Source organism: Mesocricetus auratus, unplaced genomic scaffold, assembly GCF_017639785.1.
Source record: "Mesocricetus auratus isolate SY011 unplaced genomic scaffold, BCM_Maur_2.0 contig_3753_pilon_obj, whole genome shotgun sequence".
Classification (NCBI taxonomy): domain Eukaryota; kingdom Metazoa; phylum Chordata; class Mammalia; order Rodentia; family Cricetidae; genus Mesocricetus; species Mesocricetus auratus.
In genome coordinates this window covers 11,940-36,417 of record NW_024430231.1, presented here as the reverse complement: position 1 = coordinate 36,417, position 24,478 = coordinate 11,940, and the positions used below count along the sequence as shown (strand labels likewise).

The following is a 24,478-nucleotide window of genomic DNA, read 5'->3' as shown; positions in this document are numbered from 1 at the left end:
AAACATAACAGGCATTGCCTACAATCCCCAGACAAGGCTTCAAATAGTGAGCCAATCATATGGAGCTCTACATTTCCCTGTAATCCTCCAACACCCCCCACACTCCACCCCTTGCCTTCTAGTCAGTCATGCTCTCTTCATGCTAAAGTATGTCCAAGTGGATAAAAATGGCAAGTCTCACAAATAGGGTTTTGGCACCCCAGGCCATCTTCGACATACACTCTTGTCAAATTGAAGTATCCCCTCATGAATTCCTGGCATGATTCAGATCTCCTCTTGATCTCAAGCCATGGCTCTGCTTGAATTTATGATCAGGTCAACATTGCCCCTTGCTGTCTACCCCAGAGACTTGTTAAGCATTTCTCTGCCCTCCCAACATTTCAGGTCATGACACCCCTCTCTGCCTGAGACCTTTTCCTTTGTTCTCTCCCCAGATGAACCTCAAAGTGATGACACCAAAGTCAAGATGACAAGAAGACAGACAACCTCATTGACCTGGCTGCATTTTTTGATCCCTAAATTGTTAATCCTTACCCTGATCCCTTCTGTTCTCATGTTCCCCCAGCCCCTGACCAAAAATCCTAGCCACCATGAGCCATGGAATTATACCTGGGTACTTCTCTGGTCTGCTTCTAAGACACAGCACATTCCTCGGTGGCCAAATTCCCCCAACTCAGACCTTTGTAAACTTGCACTCAGTGCTAAAGCCTCCTGGGGGCACCCAGGAAGTTTTTGATCAGGAAAACATGCCCAACATTTCCTTTAAGGGCACCACCTATGCTGAATGTTCACAGCCCCAGAGACGAGCTCTACTTAGGGCCTAGCACTTTTACATGTGCCCCGGCTCCCACCGGGGCTGCAGCCTTCTTCATAGATGTGGGGGCCCTTTGGAATTCTTTTGTCTGTCTTGGCGCTGGGAGATGACTGGAGAAACATTGGTATCCCACTTCCAACTGAGATTACATTTAAGTGACAGCCTCCTACCCACATTCTTTCCCTCCTTACATCAGCCAACACCATGATTCCACTTGCATGTAGCATTCCCCTCCAGATTGTCTGCCTTCCTCCTCCTCACAAGGTTGGTGCAATCCCTTAAAGATTCACTTGACCGTCTCAGGATATCATGCCATAAACTGGTACAGAGGATACACATATGATGAAGACCTTTCATTCTCAATTAAATTACACAAATAAATTACCCAAATCCATGGACTTCAGGTTACTTTGGACATGAATACAGTCTTGGGAAGAGGCCAGATATCTTCTGCCCCTAATCTCACCATTAGATGCCAAACCCCACTAAGAGATAACCCAATCCCACAGCAATCTTCACCCTGACCATTATCCACAACCTTTCTCCCAATTGAGAATCATGACACCCTTTTTCTGATATAGGAGATGTTATTTTAGATCTAATACACCACGCCTATTTGCAGCAAATAGCATCACCCCAACTGATGGCAGATTGCTGGCTTTGCTATCACTCCCCCATTTTATGAGGGATTGGCTGTTCTTGTGGCATTTACCACTTCCAATGACTCCTGATATCACATTTACCACCACAAATGACCCCCACTATTGTTGATGGAGTCCAGATAAATGCATTTCACACCTCACCCTGCAACAGGTCGTAGGATCTGGCCTATGCATCATTTCCCTAGCCCATCCTAATCTTCCCCATTATCACAATGTGCTCTGCAACACCAATGTAGTCCTCAGCTTCCCTGATGATTTTGATGCCCCCCAAAAGTTTGGACTGGGCCTTTCTTGATGGTTTTATGCCCTGCCTTTCCATTCCGGTTTTCTAGGAGGTTGGCTTCTGTGCGTTGGTGTAGGCCATACCCTGGCTATCCTATTACCATCCTGATGAATTCTTTCATTTCTCGGAGACCTCCCAAGACCTTTGCATACATAGAGAACACATTATGACTTTTCCACTTGCTGTCCTTTTAGGAATTAGCACTGTTGGAGCCATTAAACATATCTCTGCTTGATAGCTGGTAAATCTAGCTACTGGGAAACTCCCTGCCTCTATTGACAGAGACATCAATGAATTACAAAATCAAACAGCCTGTTTAAAAGAGTCACACCAAACCCTGGCACAAATGGTCTTATAAAACAGATGAGGCTTAGATTTACTCTTCCTATAACAAGGGGGTCTTTGCTCGCCCTGAAAGAAGAATGTTATTTCTATGTCAATAGGTCAGGAGTCATCTGGAATAGTATGGCCAGGGAATTGAGAAGGCTCAGAAAAAAGAAAGAGATATACAAGATTCTTGGTATCAAAATTGGTTCTCCACATTTCCATTCCTGTCCACCCTCTTATCATCCCTCCTGGGACTTCTCATAATGCTCCTTTATGGTCTGTTTTGGGGCATCTATATTCCAAACACTATTTGACTTTGTCAAATAAAAGGTTAGCTCTGCCGCCCAACCAGGCTTGGTACAATATCATTGTCTAATGATAAATAAGAGGAAGCTGCTTTGGAGCTGTCCCGTAACACATGACTGTGAATATTCCCAAAGACCACTCAACACAATGGCCACCTTCAGAGGGCATGCCCCATGTAGGCAGGTGCCTAGGTAACAAGCCAGAGAGAATTGGTGATGGTGCCTAAGAAACCCATGCCCCAAAAAGCACCAAGGAACAGGTCCACCCCAAGAACATGTATTTTATAGTTATGTGTTAAAATGGAAATTTTCAAATTACTGGTCATCAATTCAGGTGAGATATTTACCTTCCAGGGAAAAATTGTTTGGAAAGGACTAAATGGAGAAAAGTGCTATTAGTGTGGGTTTATAGAATTACAGTGTGAAGCTGTAGTTATAAATGATGCATGGTATGGTCATGAAAATGAAGATGAGGGAATATAGTAGAAGAATAAGAAAGAAAAGCAGAAAGTTAAACATATTTAATATTTAACACAGGAGGCAAATGCACATTAAAAAATGTGTCCTTTCTACAAATGATTCTGGTAATTTAATTAGGTTCTCAGCTTTCATTTGTAAAAATTCATTCAAATAAATGAAAAGCCTTATATAAAGCCAGAAACACATATAAATCAAGAAATACAGAATACCCACCAGGATGTTGGGATGAATAAGATCTTATTGATTAGAGAGATCACAAACAGGACAGAAACAGATAAGATGAGACTATAGGAACACAAAATGTTTCTTATGGAAACAATTAGCAGTACACAAAGGCACCCAATTGACAGGAGACAATCTATACCAGAATTACTTCAGGTAAGGGCCCATACATAGAATAAAAAGAATTTCAGAAATTATATAAAAAAGAACTAAAACTGCAATGCAAGAAATGGGTAAGTAATTCAATAGACACACTTGAAAGACAAATACACATATGGCCAGTAACTATTGCAAGTGTTCAGGATCCCTACAATGACTTAATGTAATCTCAAACAAGAGATGATTTGAAATTTAGATGTTATCAACTAACCATTAAATAAGTATTAGTAAAGATCAGGAGTGAAAAATACTCATACACTGCTGGTCCTTTTATAGTAGTGCAAATTCATAAAGTCATCGTGGGAATCAGTATGGAAATTATTGAGAAAATTGAAGAGAAAATAGATGACCCATCAGTGCCACTCCTCAGGACATAACCAGAGACCTCCACAGCCCAATACTTACAATATTTGCACACATTATTCACTGCTACTGCATTCACCATAGCAAAGTATTAGAATCAATATATATATATATATATATATATATATATATATATATATTGGAATACCTTGCAGTTGAAGAGAAAATGTCAATAAAATTTCCTGTAAAACGGACTTAGAATGTGTACTACTTAGTGAAGTCACAAAAACTGTCAGAAAGAGGAAACACCATTTTACTCATACACAGAAACTGGTCAATAATATGTGTATATGAGAAACAATATGCATGAGGGCACACTTGAATACTGAGGAAAGCAAACAATGAAGACCAAATAGCAATATTGAGGTAGGATTGAGTAAAGATAATGAACAACACTTATAAAATCAGGCATATATCTAAATGCTCTTCTAGCTCTTATTCTATAAGTTATTTTTCTTTTTCTGATGGATAACTTCATAAATATATATTCAATAACCAATGTGTAAGACCCTTTTGTAAGGCTCCAGTGTTTATGTTCCCAATGACTATTTTGGAGTTTTTTTTGACACAGGGTTTCTCTGTGGCTTTGGAAGCTGTCCTAGAACTAGCTCTTGTAGACTGGGCTGGTCTAGAACTCACAGAGATCTCCCTGCCTCTGCCTTCTGAGTGCTGGGATTAAAGGATCCCAGTGAGTATTCTTACTAAATAAATGTACATTTTTTGTACAGTGTTTGGGTCTGGTTAATTGAACTGTGTGAATTTTTGTTGTTTGTTTACTTCAAACAATTTTCAGAATAAAATTTAAAGTATTTCCAGCACCAAACTTAATGATTTGCAATATCTGGATATATAATATTTCTAGAAATGTAGACATGTCCACTAACCTTGAATAGTTATTAGAGATTCAGTCATTTCCTTCTGTTTTTCTTCTTTTAGTTTCTCTTTCAGGAGCAACGGGTAGATAGATGACTTGCACTCATTCATATAAGGGATGAAATAAAACAAAAAATTAATGCTGAGAGCTGTTAAAGAAAATGTTGTCTACACTTTATGTCATCCTAGAACCTTCATCCAGTGACTGATGGAAGCAGAGAAAAACAACCACAGTTAAACACTGTACTGTACCCATTGAACACAGTGACAGAGATAGAGGATTGATGAAAAAAATTGGCAAAGAATGTGCTGGCAAAACCAGAAGAGACTGATTATCTGAACAAGGTTGGCTGAATTCGGCAGTCTTGCTTGAGTCTGCATCTTGGACTGGAGCTTGGTCTGCAGATGATTCACAAGATGCTGACTGTACTGGGATTCCTTCTTTAGTGGTAGTGTCTTGACCAGGATGGTCACACTTCAGGACTTCGTGTAAAAGATCTTCATTGATCTCATCAATGGAGAAAACAGAATTCGGGTACTGGGAAAACACTTGGATTGAGTGGAGGAGGAGAGTTAACTCTGCATGTGCTCTCCATCATGGAAAGAATGGTCCCTGAGTCTGGTGAAGTATTGGAGTGGCACACTGCTGGATGAGAACTGACACATAACTGTCTCTGTAACCTGGAATCCCCACAAGCAGAGGCCATGAGAAGGACAGTGTCTTTTGGACAGGAAGACTTAGCATTGGAATCAATGCCTCCCTTCCATGAATGATCTCTAGCCTTCTTGCTCTGCTGATCCTCTTCTATGGATCTCTTCCTCTTCTTGTTAATTGCCTCACAGGCCCGATCAATTTTGGAGAAAATCGATGTCTGGTCTAGTGTATTGTTCAAGGGGTTGAGTTGAGGTGGAGTGGTCACAAGTGATTGTCGCTGACACATGGACAAAAAGGATTCCGTGTGTTGGGCAATACTCAAATGGAGGGATAAATTTTGAAAACTGACAGCTGATGGTTTCTCACACATAGATTCTGACTTGGCTGACCCTTCAAAAGGGACACAACCTTTGGGAAGTCCACACCTACCATCTGGTTGGTGACTGAGTTTCCCAGGCATCTGCTGCATCTCCCTAGTTGAACTATTACAGAAATATTTCTTCTCAAACTTGTGATCAACAGTGGAGAAATCAGGTTCATGTTGTAAAGAGTTACTTGAGGGGATATGTTGCGGAGCCCAGCTGATTCTTGATTGGTTGTGGCACGGGGAATCTTCACTGCTTGATGGGTCATGAGGGTCAGATGCAGTTGGGGAGGCATATATCTCCTGTGATCCACAACCCAGATTCAAATGTTGTCCTTGGCCCTTTTTCTGATTCACTTTAGCGCGCCTGTTCTTGAACCAGATCTAGAGAAAGAAAGAGAAGATATCAGAAGAGGCAGGTTGCTGCACTTAGGCCCTAAATCTAAAGTTGCTGGAAGAAATGCCTGGATATTGCTCTTTATGCATCACCTATCTCAGATGACTAGGAATAATGGATACAAGTAGGATGAATGCAGGGAGAACTAGACTTGAAGCCATAAAAATATGGAATGTTCTATGAAAAGGAGGATGTTTGAATGGAAGCCCTTAGGTAGAGGATATTAAAAACCATTGGGGCACCATTATCACTGTGTTTGTTACCACTATTTTGTGTTAGGCAAATAAGAGGAAGACAATCCTACATGAGACACCCTTTCATCTTTATTATATGACATGTTGTTCGGCTTTGTAGCCACAATACTTGAGGGGGACAATAATTGCAGGAGTCACGGAAGTTTGTAGAAGGCCGCTGGAGAAGAGGCTGTCTGACAAGAATAAAGACAGACACTAGAGAAGCCATACCTTGATATGGTGCTCATCCAAGCCAAATCTTTGGGCTAGTTCCATGCATTCCTCCTTTTTCAGGAATTTGCATTTATTAAAATGTTCTTGCAGTACCAGATTTTGATCCTCAATGAACACTCTGTGCTTCTGTTGCCTCCTTGTATTGTTGAAAGTTTCTTGTGACTTTGTCGGAACTTGAGAAGTTAGGAAACCTTGTGGATAATGTGGCGATGAGGTACTTGCAGAACCGTGGGGGACTGGGTTCACTGAATAGCTAGGGAATATGTTAGTTGGAAATGTAAATTGTCGTCCAGTCATTTTTAGACCATGTGGAAGTGAGAAGCCATGGGTAACATGAGATTCTGTGATCACATGGGAATTTGGTTCCATTGTGAGATCTTCTTAGACTAGAGAAGCTTGGAATAAAAACAGAAATAGATGTAAGAAATCCCAGAGACTCAACTCCTCCACTCATAGCTCCCTATCATCAGGTAGACAACATCATGCACAGGTCTCCTCCATTTTGGAGAACATTGAATGAAAGCATAGTAGATGTGACAGTACCCTTGGGTCACATCACCACTGTTCTTCTGGTTGCCCAACATTTTGCCCTTATGTAATTCTCAGTATTCATATCTATAAAGAAAACCTGAAAACACCTCCTGAATTTTCACAGGACTTTATAACCGTGAAGCCAGGAATACGGTTAACTTCAAACTCTAAATATACATAAATCTCCACCCTGTTTCCATTCCTTTGAAACGGTTAGCTCCATCTTCCCACATGAAAACCTCCCCCCAACCTAGCTAGACAAACTTCCTTGCGTTCTCAACTTGCCAGGAAATCAGTAGGTCGTTTCACCTTGCTCAGATACCTCTCTGTGTTCAGCCCTGAATCCAGGAACCAGTGCTTATATACCTTCTGGAGACCCCAAAGTCTCCACCTGTCCCGCGCTACCGTCTCGCCAGCAAGAACGACGCAGAACACTCGGATCCTTTTGCAGTAAAGCTTTAATGTATCTTGAGAGATAGATGATTAGCTTCTTAGAGGGAGACCCCAAGCTAAGAAACCCAGCCCCTTATATAAGCCTAGGAGCTCCGAGTGAGACGTGTAGAGCCGGGATTGGTGGTTTGTACATCACCCCAGATGACGCCACGGGAGAGGCACAGCTTAAACGGTTAACTCTAACTGACAGCAGATGTCAGCGCCATCTTCTAACGGTTAACTCCAACTGACAGCAGATGTCAGCGCCATCTTCTAACGGCAATAGCGATAGCGAGGGCGGCTCCTCACATCTCCCCTATTCATTTATTTTTGAAGCAATAGGACACCCACAACTTTGGAGTGGAGATAGAGGTCAAATCCCCATGTGCAAATTTGGAACATGTATAAAGCTCCTCTCCAGGGTCTTATCCCCAGAGAGAGCCCTGACCAGTCCGATGTCGTTTTTCTGGGGGAAGGAGATCATGACATAGAACCTTCATGTAAGATGACTTATCTCCCAGGAGAAAGTCGTTATACCGTAGACCTCTCCTGTGTAGTGCTTAGCCTTGTAACTCCTTGGGCTGCTGAAGCCTACCCACTCTATCCCGTGCAATGAGACTAGCCTCGTGGGGTGTAAGAGCTGGGAGGCCAGCGACCTATTGCTTTAACATGGTTAACCAAATGTCAGGGGAGGCTCCGTGTTCTAAGGCAGCAAGTGCTTGTGCCACCACCACTTTGTCTCTTTTGTTTGGGCTCTGAGCTTACACACCATCCAAAGCATCAACACTATTTCACAGCAGAGAACTAGGCTAAATGATCCTACCCTTTTTTGGATAGAGTAAAATGACGGCGTAAGGTTTTAGTTGTTATATGAAAGTGTTTATGGAATTTTTTTGTTGTTTGTGTATGGGTAGACAAGGCAGTGGCCACCAGCTTTGTAGCCTTGTCCGCTAAGTCATTCCCTAAGGACATGGGACCTGGGAGTCCAGAATGTGCTTGGACATGGGTAATGAAAACAGGAAATCTCCTATTTAACAAGGCAGCTTGTATCTTTTGAAAGATGTTAGTAACTCTGTTGGAGGATCTTATTATTTTAGCTATCTCAAGGAGATTAACTGTATTAACCACATAAGAGGAATCTGATACAATATTGAGGGGTCCTGGAAAAGCCTCAAGAACCTCCAGTACTATCAGACATTTTACAACTTGAGGTGAAGTTTTATTATATTGTTTAGATATAACCCTATCCTTGACCACATAAGCTCCCATACCAGTTTTTGATCCATCAGTGTACACCACAGTCCCATCTGGGAGTGGGTCTTTAGCTGTCACTTGTGGAAACACTATAGCCTGGTTTAGGGCAAACTGTAAAATTGGATGCTTTGGAAAATGATTATCAATTTGTCCTGAAAAGGAAGTAACTAAAACTGCCCAATCACTAGATGTGGCTGCCAAGGTCTGAACTTGTGCAGCAGTATAAGGCACAATCAAGGAATCAGGATCCCTGCCAAAATGTGTAACAGCTGCTTTTATTCCGCGAAGCGCGAGCTGTGTAACAGCATCAGGGTACCAGTCAATAATCTTAGTAGGGGAAGCATTTGGATGAATCCAAAGTAATGGTCCATGTTGTCACAGGACTGTAGTTGGCAATTGAGCTGTCTTAAAAACACACAGATTAAAAGGTAGTGACTCCTCAATACGTTGTAATTGTGTTTCCTGTAAGGCCTCTTTTACCATCTGTAAGGCTCGGTGGGCGGCAGGGGTAAATTTTTTGGGTGAGGAGATATGAGGCTCACCCTCCAGGAGATCGAAGAGGGGTTTTAGATCAGTAGATGGAATTTTTAAAAAGGGCCTCAACCAATTTATATCTCCCAGAAGTTTTTGAAAATCATTTAATGTTTGTAAGTGGTCTTTGTGAATTTTTATTTTTTGAGGAACTATATTTTTGGGAGTAATCATTGAGCCCAAAAAGAGCCCTGTATCTGTAATTTGAACCTTTTTTGAGGCAATCTCTAATCCCCACTGTTTTAATTTAGCCACCAGCATGGGAAAAGCCTTTTGTAAAACATCTAACTCTTTGTGACAAATAAGAATATTGTCCATATAATGGATAACGATTAAAGATGTAAATTGTTTTCTAATTGGCTCCAAAGCCTCCTGTACATATAGTTGACATATTGTTGGGCTATTGGCCATGCCTTGTGGCAGTACCTTTTACTGAAATCTCTTGTCTGGTTTCATATGATTAAGAGAAGGGATAGTGAAGGCAAACCTTGGTCTATCCCGTGGGTAAAGTGGAATAGAGAAGAAACAATCCTTAATATCTATAATAATAAGCTTTCAATCTTGAGGAAGTGTAGAAAGCAAAGGAAGGCCTCTTTGAACAGGGCCAAAAAGATGTATCTGATTGTTAATGGCCCGCAGGTTGTGGAGTAATCTCCACTTTTCAGATTTTTTTTAATAACAAAAATTGGTGTATTCCATGGGGAGGTAGAAGGCTCTAGATGCCCCAGCCGTTTCTGTTCTTGTACTAATCTTGTGACAGCCTCTAATTTTTTAGAGGATAGAGGCCATTGAGAGACCCATAACGGCTCCTCTGTTTTTCATGGTATGGGTCGTGAAGCCTCAACGGCCCCTAAATAAAACCCAGTCCTTTTTTACCCCGATTTTTGTGTTGTGTAATGGGTTTTATTTTGTCTTGTTCTTGTCTACCCAAGCCTCTACCATTTGTATACCCCATCTTTGTCATAATGGCTGATGTCTGGGGGAGTATTTATTAGTTAGGGTCATGTCCATGGCTTGTAACACATCTCGTCCCCATAAATTTACAGGGAGTGGCAACACATAGGGGGTAAAACATCCCTGTTTGTCCTCAGCATTCCGCCAGGTTAAGGCTGAGGCACTGATGGCAGGAGAGGACTGGTATCCAAGACCTTGTAGAGAATGAGATGAAACAACAGTGGGCCAAGACTTTGGCCACCAATGGAGTGAAATAATGTTTTTGTCTGTTTTCGTATCCATTATCCCTTTAAATTTTTTTCATTAATTAACAATTTTATTGTAGGTCTCTCATTTAGGGGTATAGCCAGATAGGCTGAATCACTTTCAGAAGATCCCATAGCCCTTTTTTGTAAAGTGTAGGTTTCTCCATCCCCGAGGGAGGGCAGCAACACCAGTTGTGTAATTCTATCTCCCTGCTTTATAGAAAATACACCCCGAGGGCTAGAACAGAGAACTTGAATCTCCTCTTTATGATATGGGTCAACAATCCCAGGATATATAATGAGTCCCTGTAAAGTTAAGGAGCCACGGCCCAGAATAAGCCCAATGGTGGCAGGGGGCAAAGGTCCAGGGGAATGGACTGGGACCGGTTGAACATTCATTTGGGGCATGAGTAAGAAGTCGGAGGCGGCACGCAAGTCCATTTTGGAGGTTCCTCGGAAACCTCTACTTTTTCTTGATTGTTTTTTTGAAATTGGTTTCCATATTTTTGAGGGCCCTGGGACCATGGGCCCCGTGACCCGTTTTTTGATTGGGGTACCTTGGGTTCTTTAATAGGGGGCAGAAGCCTCCCTTTTATATCCCGGACTGACCTGTATTTGCTAGCCCTATGATAACCTTTACCACAACGATAGTAAAGCTTTGATTTTTTTGTTCTTTTAGGGGCTTGACAATCTTTTTTAAGGTGTCCCATTTTCCCACAATTAAAACAAGCTTTTTGATTAGATAAATCTCTATACCTGTGCGTTTGTAAAATGGCGGCAGCTAGTCCTGCATTGGTTAGGGGTCCCCCAGCTCCCTGTACACTCTGAGCCAATCTTGTAAACCTTTGCTTTTGCGAGGGGCGATAGCCGCTCGACATTCCTGGGTTGCTTGTTCATAGACAAGTTGCTCAATCAGGGGCATAGCTTGTTCTGAATCACCAAAGATGTGACTGGCGGCCTCTGTCATTCTGGCCACAAAGTCTGAAAATGGCTCTTGGGGTCCTTGGACAATCTTTGTAAGGTGTCCACTGGACTCTCCCCTTTTGTGAGGGCCTTCCATGCTTTAATAGCGGCGGCCGACACCTGACCATAGACGCCCCAGATGTAGTTGGTTTGATTAAGGGCATGTTGACCCTGACCTGTCAGCATTTTAAATGTCCACTGCCTCTGATTCTCATCTTTAGCCGTGGCATTAACTCTAGCTTGTGCCTGGGCTGCATCATACCAGAGAGCCTTCCATTCCATGTATTGTCCCATGTTGGGAAGCACTGCTTTCACTGTCGTCTGCCAGTCAGTGGGAGTCATGGCAAAATTAGCAAGCCTTTTCACCTGTAATGTGGTAAAGTTAGCATTGACCCCATAATTACGAACGGATTTGGCCAATTCTTTGATTTGATTGTAATCTACAGGGGTATGTACTCTTTCGCCTTCCACATTCTCGAATACTGGAAAAGCCATTTGTATTTTTCTCCGTTCCTCTAAAGGTAAAAGGAGTCAGTACCAGTATTCAGCCGAAGCTCATACTGGCGGAGGCGCTGAGGGGCGTGAGCCCGCCGGATTTATAGGCGGTGGCCTCACATTTATTTTTGTTTTTAGTGGCCGGTGTCTATTAGGGTGATATCTTTTTTCCTCATACCGTGCCACCTCCTCCTCTAGACCACCTTCTTCGCTAGAATACAGAGTGTCAGAATCAGAATTATCTAGCTCCAAGGCTTCTAGCTCTACTGTAGGGTATAGACTAGATTCTGGCTTTTTCTTTTTCTTAGATTTGTTAGGGGGTGAATGATCACTCCCTTCTTTCTCTCCCCTTTCTTAACTTCTTGGGGAGGGCCTTTTTCTTAGACATGTCTTTTCTTTTGTGAGCTCCCATTCTCTCACTCCGTTCAGTTTCTGACATGCTATCCTGAACTTCCTCTAAGGTTCCCTGACTTTCTATTATAGCAGGGTGACAGGCCTCATCCTCCAAGCAGTTTTTAACTAGCTTCCAAATGGCTTTGGTACCTAAGTGGAGATCTCCTTCTGTATGCTTTCTGTCTAGTTCTTTACCTAGCTTGTTCCATGAGGCCACAGTGAGGGACCCGGAACAAGCATACCATGGTGCCACTCTATCTACCTCCTTCACAAAATTTTGAAGTGTTTGTGGTGTAATTTTAAGATCTCTTTGTTTTAGCACAGTCTGTAGGGCAGTAACCACTGACTGTGACAACCCCATCGCGCTAGACAGCTTATCTAAAAACGGCGCTCAACTCCGTTACCAGACTGACAGCACCAGACTGACAGCACCAGACTGACAGCACCAGACTGACAGCACCAGACTGACAGCACCAGACTGACAGCACCGTTCTGTCAGCACCAGCCACGATGAAGGAGAAGGACAAACAGGACTAGCACCAAAGCCTCCACTGACCCGTCCCACGGTGATGACAAACTAAGGCCAAAGTCGAGAAAAGGGGTGTTCAGGATAAAGCATACCTCTCTGAACTTACGTCCCTGCAGTTCTGAATCCGCCCCGTCTTCCGAGGGGTCTCCCGCGGCGCCGGCGATGTTGAAGAGTTCCCGGGTTTCGGCACCAGATGTCCCGCGCTACCGTCTCGCCAGCAAGAACGACGCAGAACACTCGGATCCTTCTGCAGTAAAGCTTTAATGCATCTTGAGAGATAGATGATCAGCTTCTTAGAGGGAGACCCCAAGCTAAGAAACCCAGCCCCTTATATAAGCCTAGGAGCTCCGAGTGAGACGTGTAGAGCCGGGATTGGTGGTTTGCACATCACCCCAGATGACGCCACGGGAGAGGCACAGCTTAAACGGTTAACTCCAACTGACAGCAGATGTCAGCGCCATCTTCTAACGGTTAACTCCAACTGACAGCAGATGTCAGCGCCATCTTACTAGCGACAGTTAACTCCAACTGACAGTGGATGTCAGCGCCATCTTCTAACGGCAATAGCGATAGCGAGGGCGGCTCCTCACAGGAGAGGATGTGGTGAAAGGGGGACACTCCTCCAATGCTGTTGGGAGTGCCAACTGGTTCAGCCACTTTGGAAATCAGTATGGAGATTCCTTAGAAAAATGGGAATAAACCTACCACAAGACCCAGCAACTGCACTCTTAGGCATATATCCAAAAGATGCCCATTCATATAACAAAGATGTCTGTTCCACTATGTTCATAGCAGCTTTATTTGTAATAGGCAGAACTTGGAAGCAACCTAGATGCTCCTCAACTGAAGAGTGGATAGAGAAAAGGTGGTACATTTACACAATGGAGTACTCCTGACACCACTTGAAAAGAGAAGCTTTTTCCTTTGAGAGAGAAGCCTTCCTGCCAACATGGTTCTAGAGCCGCATCAGTCCCAAATAAACACACAAGAGGCTATATTAATTATGAAGCTGTTGGCCTTGCTTGTTTCTTACTGGCTAGCTCTGACTTAAGTAACTACCCCATAATTGTTAATCTAAATATTTCTCTTACCTGAGAATAGTTCCGGGCTTCCTACCCCATGGCGGTTACATCTCGACTCTCGTGTTTCTCCTTCCCAGAGTCCTCCTGGACTCCTAGTCTCTCCTAACTAGATTCCCTATTGGCCAGACAGTGTTTTATTGACAAATGCACAGGACTTCCCCAACACTCTTAGCCTAGATACACAGAGGATGGCATAGGCCCTGCCCCAAATGACTTGACAGATTTCGATAATCCATCATTGAAGGTCTCATCCTTCTTGGGGAGTAGATGATGCATTGTATGGTGGGGGAGGATAGGTGCAATAGGAGGATGGGAGGGAGAGGGAAGTGGAATAGATATGTAAAATAAGTTTGCTTATAATTTAAATAAAATTCATAAAATAAAGAGTATGTTGTTGAAAGAAAAAGATAATAAAAGTATACCTATCCTGGTTTAGTTGCTTATCCCTTCATTTAATAGTTCTATTTTTAAACAATCCATTGGGTAATCATACCAAAACCTAATTCTCTTCATTTTAATAGTGTTTTCCATTCTTTAGTGTGGGAAAAGAGCTTCTCATTTTTAACTTATCTCTTCTTTTAAGAATTTCATATTAAAGGGGCTGGAGAGACGGCTCAGCAGTTAAGAGCACTGACTGTACTTCCACAGGTCCTGAGTTCAATTCCCAGCAACCACATGGTGGCTCTCAACCACCTGGAATGAGATCTGGTGCCCTCTGCTGACATGCAGGCACAAGAAAGTATACAAAATAAATAAAGGAAGAATATATTTTAAAAAAGAATTTCATATTAATATATCAAATCTGCTGACAATGTCAGTGAACATCTGAATTTGAGATCTACCTTGTGTGCTTGAACTTAGAGAGTGAGAAACTGTGAAAAACTGGAAAACTTCCTGAGTTTTGGTGGCAGCAGAACACAGTCTAGCAAATCTACATCTCAAAAAATTAACAGTACCTCAAAGACTTAGGGAAAAAGAAAACCTAGCTGTGCAGGCAGGGACTCAGGTGGTAGTCCCACCAGCAGCTCAGCTTAGGGCCTGGCCCAGTGGATTCAAACCCACTGGCTATTGCCTTTTTAAATTAATTCATTCCTTTATATTGTGTGCTAGTTTGTAGCTCAAAAAATAAAAGACCCAGACACAGATATTGGGGTTCAAGCTTCAAGCTTCAAGCTGAAGATCAGAGAAGCAAAGCAGCTTTTCCAGTAGATATTACCTCTACCCAGATGACAGGGCAATCCAGTTTCCACAAATCGCCAGAGGACAAAGCTCTCAGTTCCTCTATGCTCTCCTTAAATTCCTTTCTTTGTCCAGCCATATCCTCCTGTCTCTACCACCCTAGTGCTGGGATTAAAGGCCTGTGATCCCAAGTGCTGAGATCAATTTTGTGAGAGATGTTGCTTGTAGGAGTAGTCTGTATCCTTGATCTTACCAAGATTTGTCTACCTCTTTATCATGAGTCCTGGGATTAAAGGTGTATACTATATCTGCCTTGCTCTAAGGCTACTGGGATTAATGGTATGTATCCCCATTGTCCGAACTATATAGCTTGAGGCTGGCTTTGCTTTCTGTATCCTCAGGCAAGCTTTAATAAACCTTAAAGTGTATATCACCACAACGAAGCATAACAAAATAAGAGAAATAAAACAATTTTGAAATTCAGCCAAACCACCAAAAATAAAACAATTTGAAGTAAACAACCAAGCACAAATAGCCAAGGCCAGGGTACTGTGTACTGCAGCACCTATTCTGGCAGGAGTCAGGTGGCCCAGAGACTGCCAGCTTCCAAGTCCCACTGTCCACCCACCAGACAGGCTAGGTATGCATGGGACTGTTTCCAGCCTGCCTTCCCTGCGTGGAACAGAACCATCAGAGACCTTAGGACTGCACACTGTGGATCCCATTCCCACAGAGTCCAGCTTTCCCAAACATTACCAAGGCACTGGTACTTGGACCGTATCTATCCATGCAAGAGGAAAGCCACCAGAATATTGGATCTACTCTCATCCACTGCAAAGGAACCGTGGTCACACATGTTCCAGGAGAGGAAGAGACTTTTTCTGCATGCATTGGAAGAAATGTTTGGAAAGAGAGAATATAAAAACACACACAGTTGCAGAAAAACCCATAAGATACAGCCAGAGTATAGAGACTCTACAACCACACAACCTAAACTGCCTAATGCAAATGAAGCAGATGATACAGACCTTAAAAACAGCTTCATGAAAATGATAGAGGCTCTCAAAGAAGATGAGAAAATCCATTAAAAAATGGAAGAAAAATCACACCAAAAATGCAAGAACGAGTTGAGAAAACAAAGCAAAAATTGCAAGAAACATTTCAAACAGTGCAAGGGTTGAAAGGTGAAATAGGGGCAATAAACAAAACACAGTCTGAAGGAATGTTGGAAATTGAAAACCTGGACAAACAGTAAGTTTCTCAAGCCTCAACGGGTATAAAAAATTGGAATAACTCCATGCATCTTATCAGACCACCATGCCTTAAAATTAAATTAAAATTTAACAACAATGGAAATTGCAGAAATCTTACAGACCCATGGAAATTGAACAATGCACAATTGCATCATTCCTTGGTCAAAGAATAAATAAAAAATGAAGTTAAATATTTCCTATAATTCACTGACATTGAAGATACAACATGCGTAAATGTATGAGAAACTTTGAAAGCAGTGCTAAGAGGGAAGTTTATAGCACTATGTGCCAAGGTGAAGAAACTGGAGAATAGTTACACTAGAGAAATAACAGCACAACTGAAATCTCTAGAGCACAAAGAAGCAAACTCAGCCAGGAGGACTGGATGCCAGGAAATAATCAAATTGAGAGCTGAACCCTATAAAGTAGAAACTAGGAAAACAATACAAATAATCAGTGCAATGAATAATAGGTTGCTTAAGAAAATAAACAAGAGAAACAAACCTTTATCCAACCACAAAACAACAGAGTGTGAACATGCAAAATATCAAAATCAGAAATGAAAAGGGCGACATAACAATGGATACTGAAGAAATCCACAGAATGATCAGGTAATACTTTCAAAACCTGTACTCCACAAAATTTAAAAATTTAAATGAAATGGACAATTTTCTGCCTAGATATCACCTGCAAAAATTAAATCAAGAACAGATAAGCAATTTTAATAGACATATAACCCCTAAGGAAATAGAAGCATTCATCAAAAATCTCCCAACCAAAAAAAATCCATGTCCAGATGACCTCAGTGCAGAATTCTGCCAGACATTCAAAGGTCATCTTATACCAATTCTTCTCAAAGTACTCCACACAATAGAAACAGAAAGGTCTTTGCCAAACTCATTTTACCAGGCTTCAATAACCTTGATACCTAAGCCACACAAAGATACAACTAAGAAAGAGAACTTCAGACCAATATCCCTCATGAACATTGATGCAAAAATACTCAAGAAAACACTGGCAAATTGGATCCAAGAACACATAAGAAAACTCATCCACCATGATCATGTATGCTTCATTCCAGGGATGCAGGGATGTTTCAACATACAAACATCCATCGAAGTAATCCACCATATAAACAAGATGAGAAACAAAAAACATGATTATGTCACTAGATGCTGAAAAAGTCTTTGATGAAATCCAACCCTCTTTCATGGTAAAGGTTTTGGAGACATCCCAGATAACAGGAACTTACCTTAGCTATATACAGCAAATCAACAGACAACATCAAACTAAATGAACAGAAACTCAACTTGATTCATTTAAAATCAGAAACAAGACAAGGCTGTCCATTCTCTCCATATCTTTTCAATATTGTTCTTGAAGTTCTAGCTAAAGCAATATGACAACAAAAAGAGATCAAGGGGATACAAATTTGAAAGGAAGAGTTCAAATTTTCACTATTTGCAGATGATATTACAGTTTACATAATTGACCCAAAAAACTCTACAAAGATTTCCTACAGCTGATAAATACTTTCAGCAACGTGGCAGGATACAAGTTCAACTCTAGAATATCAGTAGCCATACTTTATACATACTTTAGCCATAATTTATAAATGGGCTGTGAAAGAAATCAGAGAAACATCACCCTTTACACTAACCACAAACAACATGAAATATTTGGGTTAACCCTAATCAAACAAGTGAAAGACCTGTATCACAAGAAATTTTTGTGTTTAAGGAAAGAAATTGAAGAAAGTACCAGAAAATGGAAAGAGCTCCCATGCTCTTGGATAGGTAGGGTCAACACAGTAAAATGGCAATCTTGCCAAAAGCAGTCTACAGTTTCAATGCAATCCTCATTAAAATCCCAGCACAATTCTTCACAGATCACGAAAGAAAGAATAATCTACATTATATGGAAGAAATAATCAGGATTCCCAAAACAACCTTATTCATCAAAGCAACATCCGGAGGCATTACCATCTCTGATTTCAAGCTCTATTATAGAGCTATGGTCCTGAAAATGGCTTGGTATTGACACAAAAATAGGCATGTAGATGAATGGAATCGAATTGCACACCCTGATATTAATCCATATGTGTATGAACATCTGATCTCTGACAAAGAATCTAAAAAAGTATAGTGGAAAAAAGAAAGCATGTTCAACAAATGGTGCTGGCACAACTGGATTATGGCATGTAGCAAAACGCAGATAGATACATGTCTATCGCCATGCAGAAAACTTAAGTCCTAATGAATCAAAGAATTCAACATACATCCAGCCACATTGAATCTCTTAGAAGAGAAAGTTGGAGGTACCCTTGAATGAATTGGTACATGAGACAGCTTCCTGAATATAACACTAGTAGCACAGACACTGAGGTCAACAATTAATACATGGGACCTCTTGAAATTGAGAAGCTTCTGTAAGGCAAAGGACAAAGTCAACAAGACAAAAAGGCAGCACACAGAATGGGAAAATAGTTTGACTTACCCATATCTAACAGAGTACTGATCTCCAAACTTTACAAAGAAATCAAGAAGCAAGTCTGCAAAACACCAAATGATCCAATTAAAAAGTGGGATAAAGGAATAAATTGCAATTCCACTTGTAGGTATATACCCAAAAGATGCACATTCATACAACAAGGATGCCTCTTACACTACATTCGTAGCAGCATTATTTGTAATAACCAGAACCTGGAAGCAACCAAGATGCCCCACAACTAAAGAGTGGATAAAGAAAATGTGGTACATTTAAGCAATGGAGTACTATTAAGCAGGAAAAAACAATGGAATCTTGAAATTTGCAGACAATTCAATGGCACTAGAAAGAACTATCCTGAGTGAGGTAACCCAGTCACAAAAAGAGAAACATTGTATGTACTCACTCTTATATGGAATTTAGACATGGATCCAGGGAGTACCATCATACAATCCTACTGGCAGAGATTCTGGGAAACAGAACCTTCAAACAATGACTGATGGAATCCGAGGGAGACAAAAACAAACACTGAACTGAAGGAACCCAGAGACAGAGAGGGAGGACTGATGAGTATAGGGGTAAAAACTGGGCTTGTTTAACTCACAGAATCAGATGAACTGAAAAGGGGGGAGCTCTTGAACCCCAGACTGATGCCTGGGAATCCAGCATGGAACTGATCAAAACCCCTAAATGTGAGTGTCAGTGAAGAGGCCTAGGAAATCTATGGGGCTTTGGGTAGTTGATCAGTATTTATCTGTGGCATGCAAATACACTTTGGGTGCCCATCCTACAAAGAGAAATGAACTGTCATCCTAGATTCTTGAGGAAGGTTCTAGGACCAGCCCTGGATGCAAAGACAGAATATGAACACCCCCCCATGGAGTGCTTCACCCTCCCAGGGGAAAGTGGTTTGGATTAGGAGGTTGGAGAGGTTAGTGTGAGGGCCTGTGACAAGGGGAGGGAAATGGAGAGAGACCTGTGATTGACATGTGAAGCAAACTTGTTTCTAATTTAAATTTAAAAATAATAAAATAAAAGGAGTTGCTAAATGAGTGAGTACCAGTAATCTGGGACCATCTCCCTGATTGCTTATTCATTTGGTTATCTTCCCTACACTTGTGTGTATGAGTAACACTAAAGCAGCTTGGCTGTGTGTACTTATAGGTTGTGTGCGGGGGGGGGTGTAGGTGTGTGTGTGTGTGTGTGTGTGTGTGTGTGTGTGTGTGTGTGTGAGAGAGAGAGAGAGAGAGAGAGAGACTGCTAAGGAATCGATCATAAAATTGAGTAGGAAAGGGCAAGAGAGTATTTGGAGGAGGGAGAATATGGGATGAAAAAGATACCAGTGCCTAATTCATAAAATCCTCACATGGTTCTTTAAAAAACTGGATAGGTCAGCAGGATGCCTCAGTATGTAAAGTCACATACTAAGCATGGTGAGTTGAGATTGATCTCTAGGACATGCATGGAGGAGAACACATCACAGACACAGAATTTAATTTGATTCTTTCCCTTTCTGTTTCTCTCTCTTTCTTTCTTTCTTTCTTTCTTTCTTTCTCTCTCTCTCTTTCTTTCTTTCTTTCTTTCTTCTTTCCATCGTTCCTGTCTGGATTTTTTCACTTTTTTGAGGTTATGAGATGTAACTTTAGTTCTCCTGGAACTCACTTTGTAGATGAGGCTAACCATCAACACAGAGATTTGCCTGCCACTGCCTCTCCAGTGGTGAGATTAAAGGTGTGTACCAACTTTCTCAGCTTCATTTGATTTCTAATTGAATCGTTTCTCCGGATTTTTCCCTCAAGTAACCTTGATATAACAATTGCTCCTTCCTTCTGTATCTTCGTTCCATTCATTGTTAGAGGCCCTGTTTTTTCCCCACTGGGGTAGAAGCTAATCATAGGCAATGGTGACATAAAAATCCTGATACTGCATCCCTCTCTCATTGGCTGCCGACGTGGCAGTCCTGCACATGTGCCCAGGAGATGTCATAGAGACCAGTCTTTGCACAGTGGTTCCCTGCTTTTGGGAAAGGAAATTTAAAAAATATAACACAAATTAATAAAAAACCCAGAGAAAGATATTGGGGTTCAACCTGCAAACTGAATATCAGAGAAGCATAGTAGCCAAGTAACTAGTTCTTTTTCTATCTCAGGCTGAAGGGTGATCTGTCTCCATGATCTCTCCTCCACACCTAACACTGCTTTCTCACATCAAACTGGCTTAAGAATAGATCCACACCTGAGACTATTTGCTTTTGGTGTTTACTTAGTGCTGTGATTGAAGAAGCGGGATCCCTAGTGCTGAGATCACCTTCCTATGAGCTGTTTATCTTTCAGACTGATTCAAGCTTGTGCAGCCATGGGTGGCCTCTGACTCACAGAGATCCTTTTCACCTGATTCAATGGATTAAAGATGTGTGCCAACTCTGCCTAGCTTGTACAGCTGAGTAGTATGGCTGTCTTTGAATTTTGATCCTTCAGGTATTCTTTATTAAATTATTAATAATATATCAGCACATAAATGGTTTTTTTCAATTAATTATAGGTGTAGGCACATTTGCCATCATGCCCATATGGAGTTCATAGGAAACCTTCAGGAGTCTGTTCTCCTGGGTTCCAGCCATCAAACTTAAGTCTTCATAGGAGCAAGTACCTTAATTATGGAGCCTTGTTAGGATTGCTGGTTAAGTAATTTGTTCTAAAAGACCATTTCAGAAAAAAGAAAAAAAGACCATTTGAGGCACTTGGTTTCTACTGTTTTCTTCAAGAAAAGCACCACGGTTTTCTGTTTAGAATTTGATGTTGTTGTTTGATAGTTTCTCACTGTGTGGATCAGGTTGTGCCTGAAACTCACAGAAAACCTCCCACCTCAGCTTATTGAATGATAATACAAAGAGTATGCACCCCATGCAAGATGACACTGGGGTATTAATAAATATTAGTTTTTGGTTGATTTCTATCCCATCATGCTTTTCTGTTGATTTACACTTTGAGATAAAGTGTCCATCTTACTCTTGATGATTCTGAATTCCTTCATCAAGTCATTATTTCAAATAAGCTTCTGGCTATGGAGGACTCCAGGTTCCTGACAGCCATCTCAGCTCTTTCACACCTGCAACTTATTCATGGGGTGTATTTTTGTTTTGTGTTTGGTTTTTATTTTCTTGATTTGAGACAAAAGCTAATTTGGTAGCCTTTGGCTACTCTGAAATTCCCTATTCACTCAAATAACCAAACACAATAAAACACACACATAGCCACTGAAATCACACACACAGACACACACACAGACACACAACACACACACACACACACACACACACACACACACACATACATATAAACATGTGCTGGCAATAGGAGCTCTAAACCAGTGACCATATCAGGTAACTCACTTCCCCTCCATTGGATGTCTTAGTACATACTGGTATAGCCTTTTCACCAACTAAGCTACATTTCCAGATGATGGCTTCAATATTCAAAGGATACATTTTAATATTTTTACATCTGGTGTAGTTTTGTTTTAATGAGAATTGAGCATTCATAGTAATTTGCATATTAGTTTCTTTGGTTCATTTGAGCTTTTGGAGACAGGGTTAAAATGGGCAAGGCTAATCTTGAACTATATAGCCATTGACCTTGTCCAGGTTTCTAGACTCAACACGCAATTGCAGTTAGTTTCCTCTTATAATTTAATACCCATTTACAGTGTAAAACAAATTTTAAAATATTTGTAAGTTTTCTTTGCTCATCCCCTTTCTTCCCCTAGACCCAATACATCACAGTAAGATCTTTGTCCTTGTAGCTTGCCTCTGCCTCCCAAGTGCTGGTGTTAAAGGTATGCACCATCACCACCAAGCATTGATTCTGTTTTCTTACATCAATTTATTATTCATCATTTACTGAGTAATTTTTCAAGACAGGGTTTCTCTGTGTATCCCTTGTTGTGTGAAATCTCATTCTTTAGACCAGGCTGACCTCTAACTGAGAGATCCACTTGCCTTTGTCTCCTGAGTGCTAGGATTAGAGGTTTGTGCTATCTCTGCCTGTTTTGTTATTCATATCCTTCAAGAATTTATCCTTTTAATAATGAGGCTTAATTTATTAGCACAAGACATATTTTCACAATAATCCAGGGGAAGGCATGAGGGTATGATTCCTTGGAAGTATGATGTGCAATATGTCTCAGACTCTACACTGCATCCTCAGGCTTCCCAAAGAAACAGTATTAGTAATATAATATTTATGAAATAAACATACAAGCAGTCTGTATATAGTGAATATACACTCATAAATGAATACAACGTGTATAGAGTTGGATAAGATAGTAAAAGCAAGCACTGTGTGGTCAACCTCTCCAAACCCAAGGTCACAAGTATCTGTCTTCTCATTCTTTCAATCTCACATCCCTACTTTTCTACAAAAGCATAGAAAACTGATGAGGAAGATTCCAAGATTAGGGACCTGGAGAGATATCTCAGTGGTTAAGAACACTAGCTAATATTCCAAAGGTCCTAACTACAATATCCAGCAATCATATGTTGTTGTACAGACATCTGTAATGAGATCTGGTAGCTTCTTCTGACCTGCAGGGATACATGCAGAAAGAACACTGTATACATAATAAATAAATCTTAAAAATTTGTTTAAAAAATTCAAGATTAGCTTCAAGTTTGAAAACAATCTAAAATAAAAGATTGGGCTGGTGGTGAATATCTATGGTTCCCTGAAATAGGAAGAAAGGCTATAGAATTTTAGAGAGGTAAAAACTAGGCCTAGGTAACACATATCTTTATCTTCTTAAAAAGTGAAGCTAAAATGTAGCCGTGAAACTGAGAGCTTACCTGACATGCTCTAGGCTCTGGGTTCACTCTCACCACCAACAAATGTTTGAAAATCAATCCAAATGGGAGTGGGGATGCACACCTTTAATCACAACATTCCAGCCACACAGATAAGCGGATCTCTGTGAGCTGAAGGACAGCCTCTTCAACTTATTGAGGTACAGGACTTCTAAGACTAAATATAAACAACCTAAAACATGAAGGAAAGAAAGGAAAGGGAAGAATGGAAAGGAAGGAAGGAAGGAAGGGAGGGAGGGAGGGAGGGAGGGAGGGAGGGAGGAAGAGAGATTCACTATCCACAGAGCACCAATTTGTTCCTGAAGTGATGCAGTTTGTTGATTTAACTTCAGGAGCCTCAGCTGAATATGCGAATTGAGCGCAATCTGAGTGGAGAGTGCTTCACTAACTCTACCAGAAAGGCTGTTAACAGTCTCTGCCTTGGCAGAAAATTGGGCCAAGGCAATTCTGGCTGCAGGAGCCACAGTGGCCTTATGGCAATGGCTGGGACAACAGCGGCTGTGATGCCAAAGCCTCCTTTTTGTTGCATTAGGACAAGTTGCATTTCTCCAGGAAAACATACAGGCATAGGTGTAATTCCAGAAACAGGAACCACCAGGGCTGATGTTTCAAGTGGCCGTGTCCTGTTCAAATACTGATAAGGGGCTTTTGCCACTCATCATGGTCCATACCAGTGTCCAAATGTTTCAAAAGGGTACCTTTTCCCAAAGGGAAAAACTGCCAAAATGGATTCTGTTGTTTCAAGGAATGGCAAGGGCAGACTGTTAATCTTCCAGTTCTCTGTTGGCTTCGGGATAAAAACTCACAGTTAGGAGAGGTTGAAGCAGCAGGCCTGTTGAGAAAATGGAAATCTCGAACCGATTGTTTTATTTCTTTACTAACTTTTACCAATTTTTTCAATTCACCCATTTTCAATCCCTT

The 24,478-nt window shown here is 41.2% G+C and overlaps 1 protein-coding gene and 1 long non-coding RNA gene across 2 annotated transcripts; both read right to left on the bottom strand.

Annotated features, from left to right (window-relative positions):
• Window positions 1-5,000: 5,000 nt before the first annotated feature.
• On the bottom strand, window positions 5,001-6,769 carry LOC121138037 (retinal homeobox protein Rx-B-like). Its single transcript, XM_040740873.1, has 2 exons — window positions 6,369-6,769; window positions 5,001-5,891 (listed from the first exon to the last, which is right to left on the bottom strand). Exons 1-2 carry the CDS (start codon window positions 6,738-6,740, stop codon window positions 5,001-5,003), a joined length of 1,263 nt encoding a protein of 420 aa, XP_040596807.1. The 5' UTR covers window positions 6,741-6,769.
• A 15,594-nt stretch (window positions 6,770-22,363) lies between these two features.
• On the bottom strand, window positions 22,364-23,784 carry LOC121138038. The gene is made up of 2 exons (XR_005875264.1): window positions 23,540-23,784; window positions 22,364-23,281 (listed from the first exon to the last, which is right to left on the bottom strand). It is a non-coding gene; the product is annotated as an uncharacterized LOC121138038 (long non-coding RNA).
• Between the last annotated feature and the right edge of the window lie 694 nt (window positions 23,785-24,478).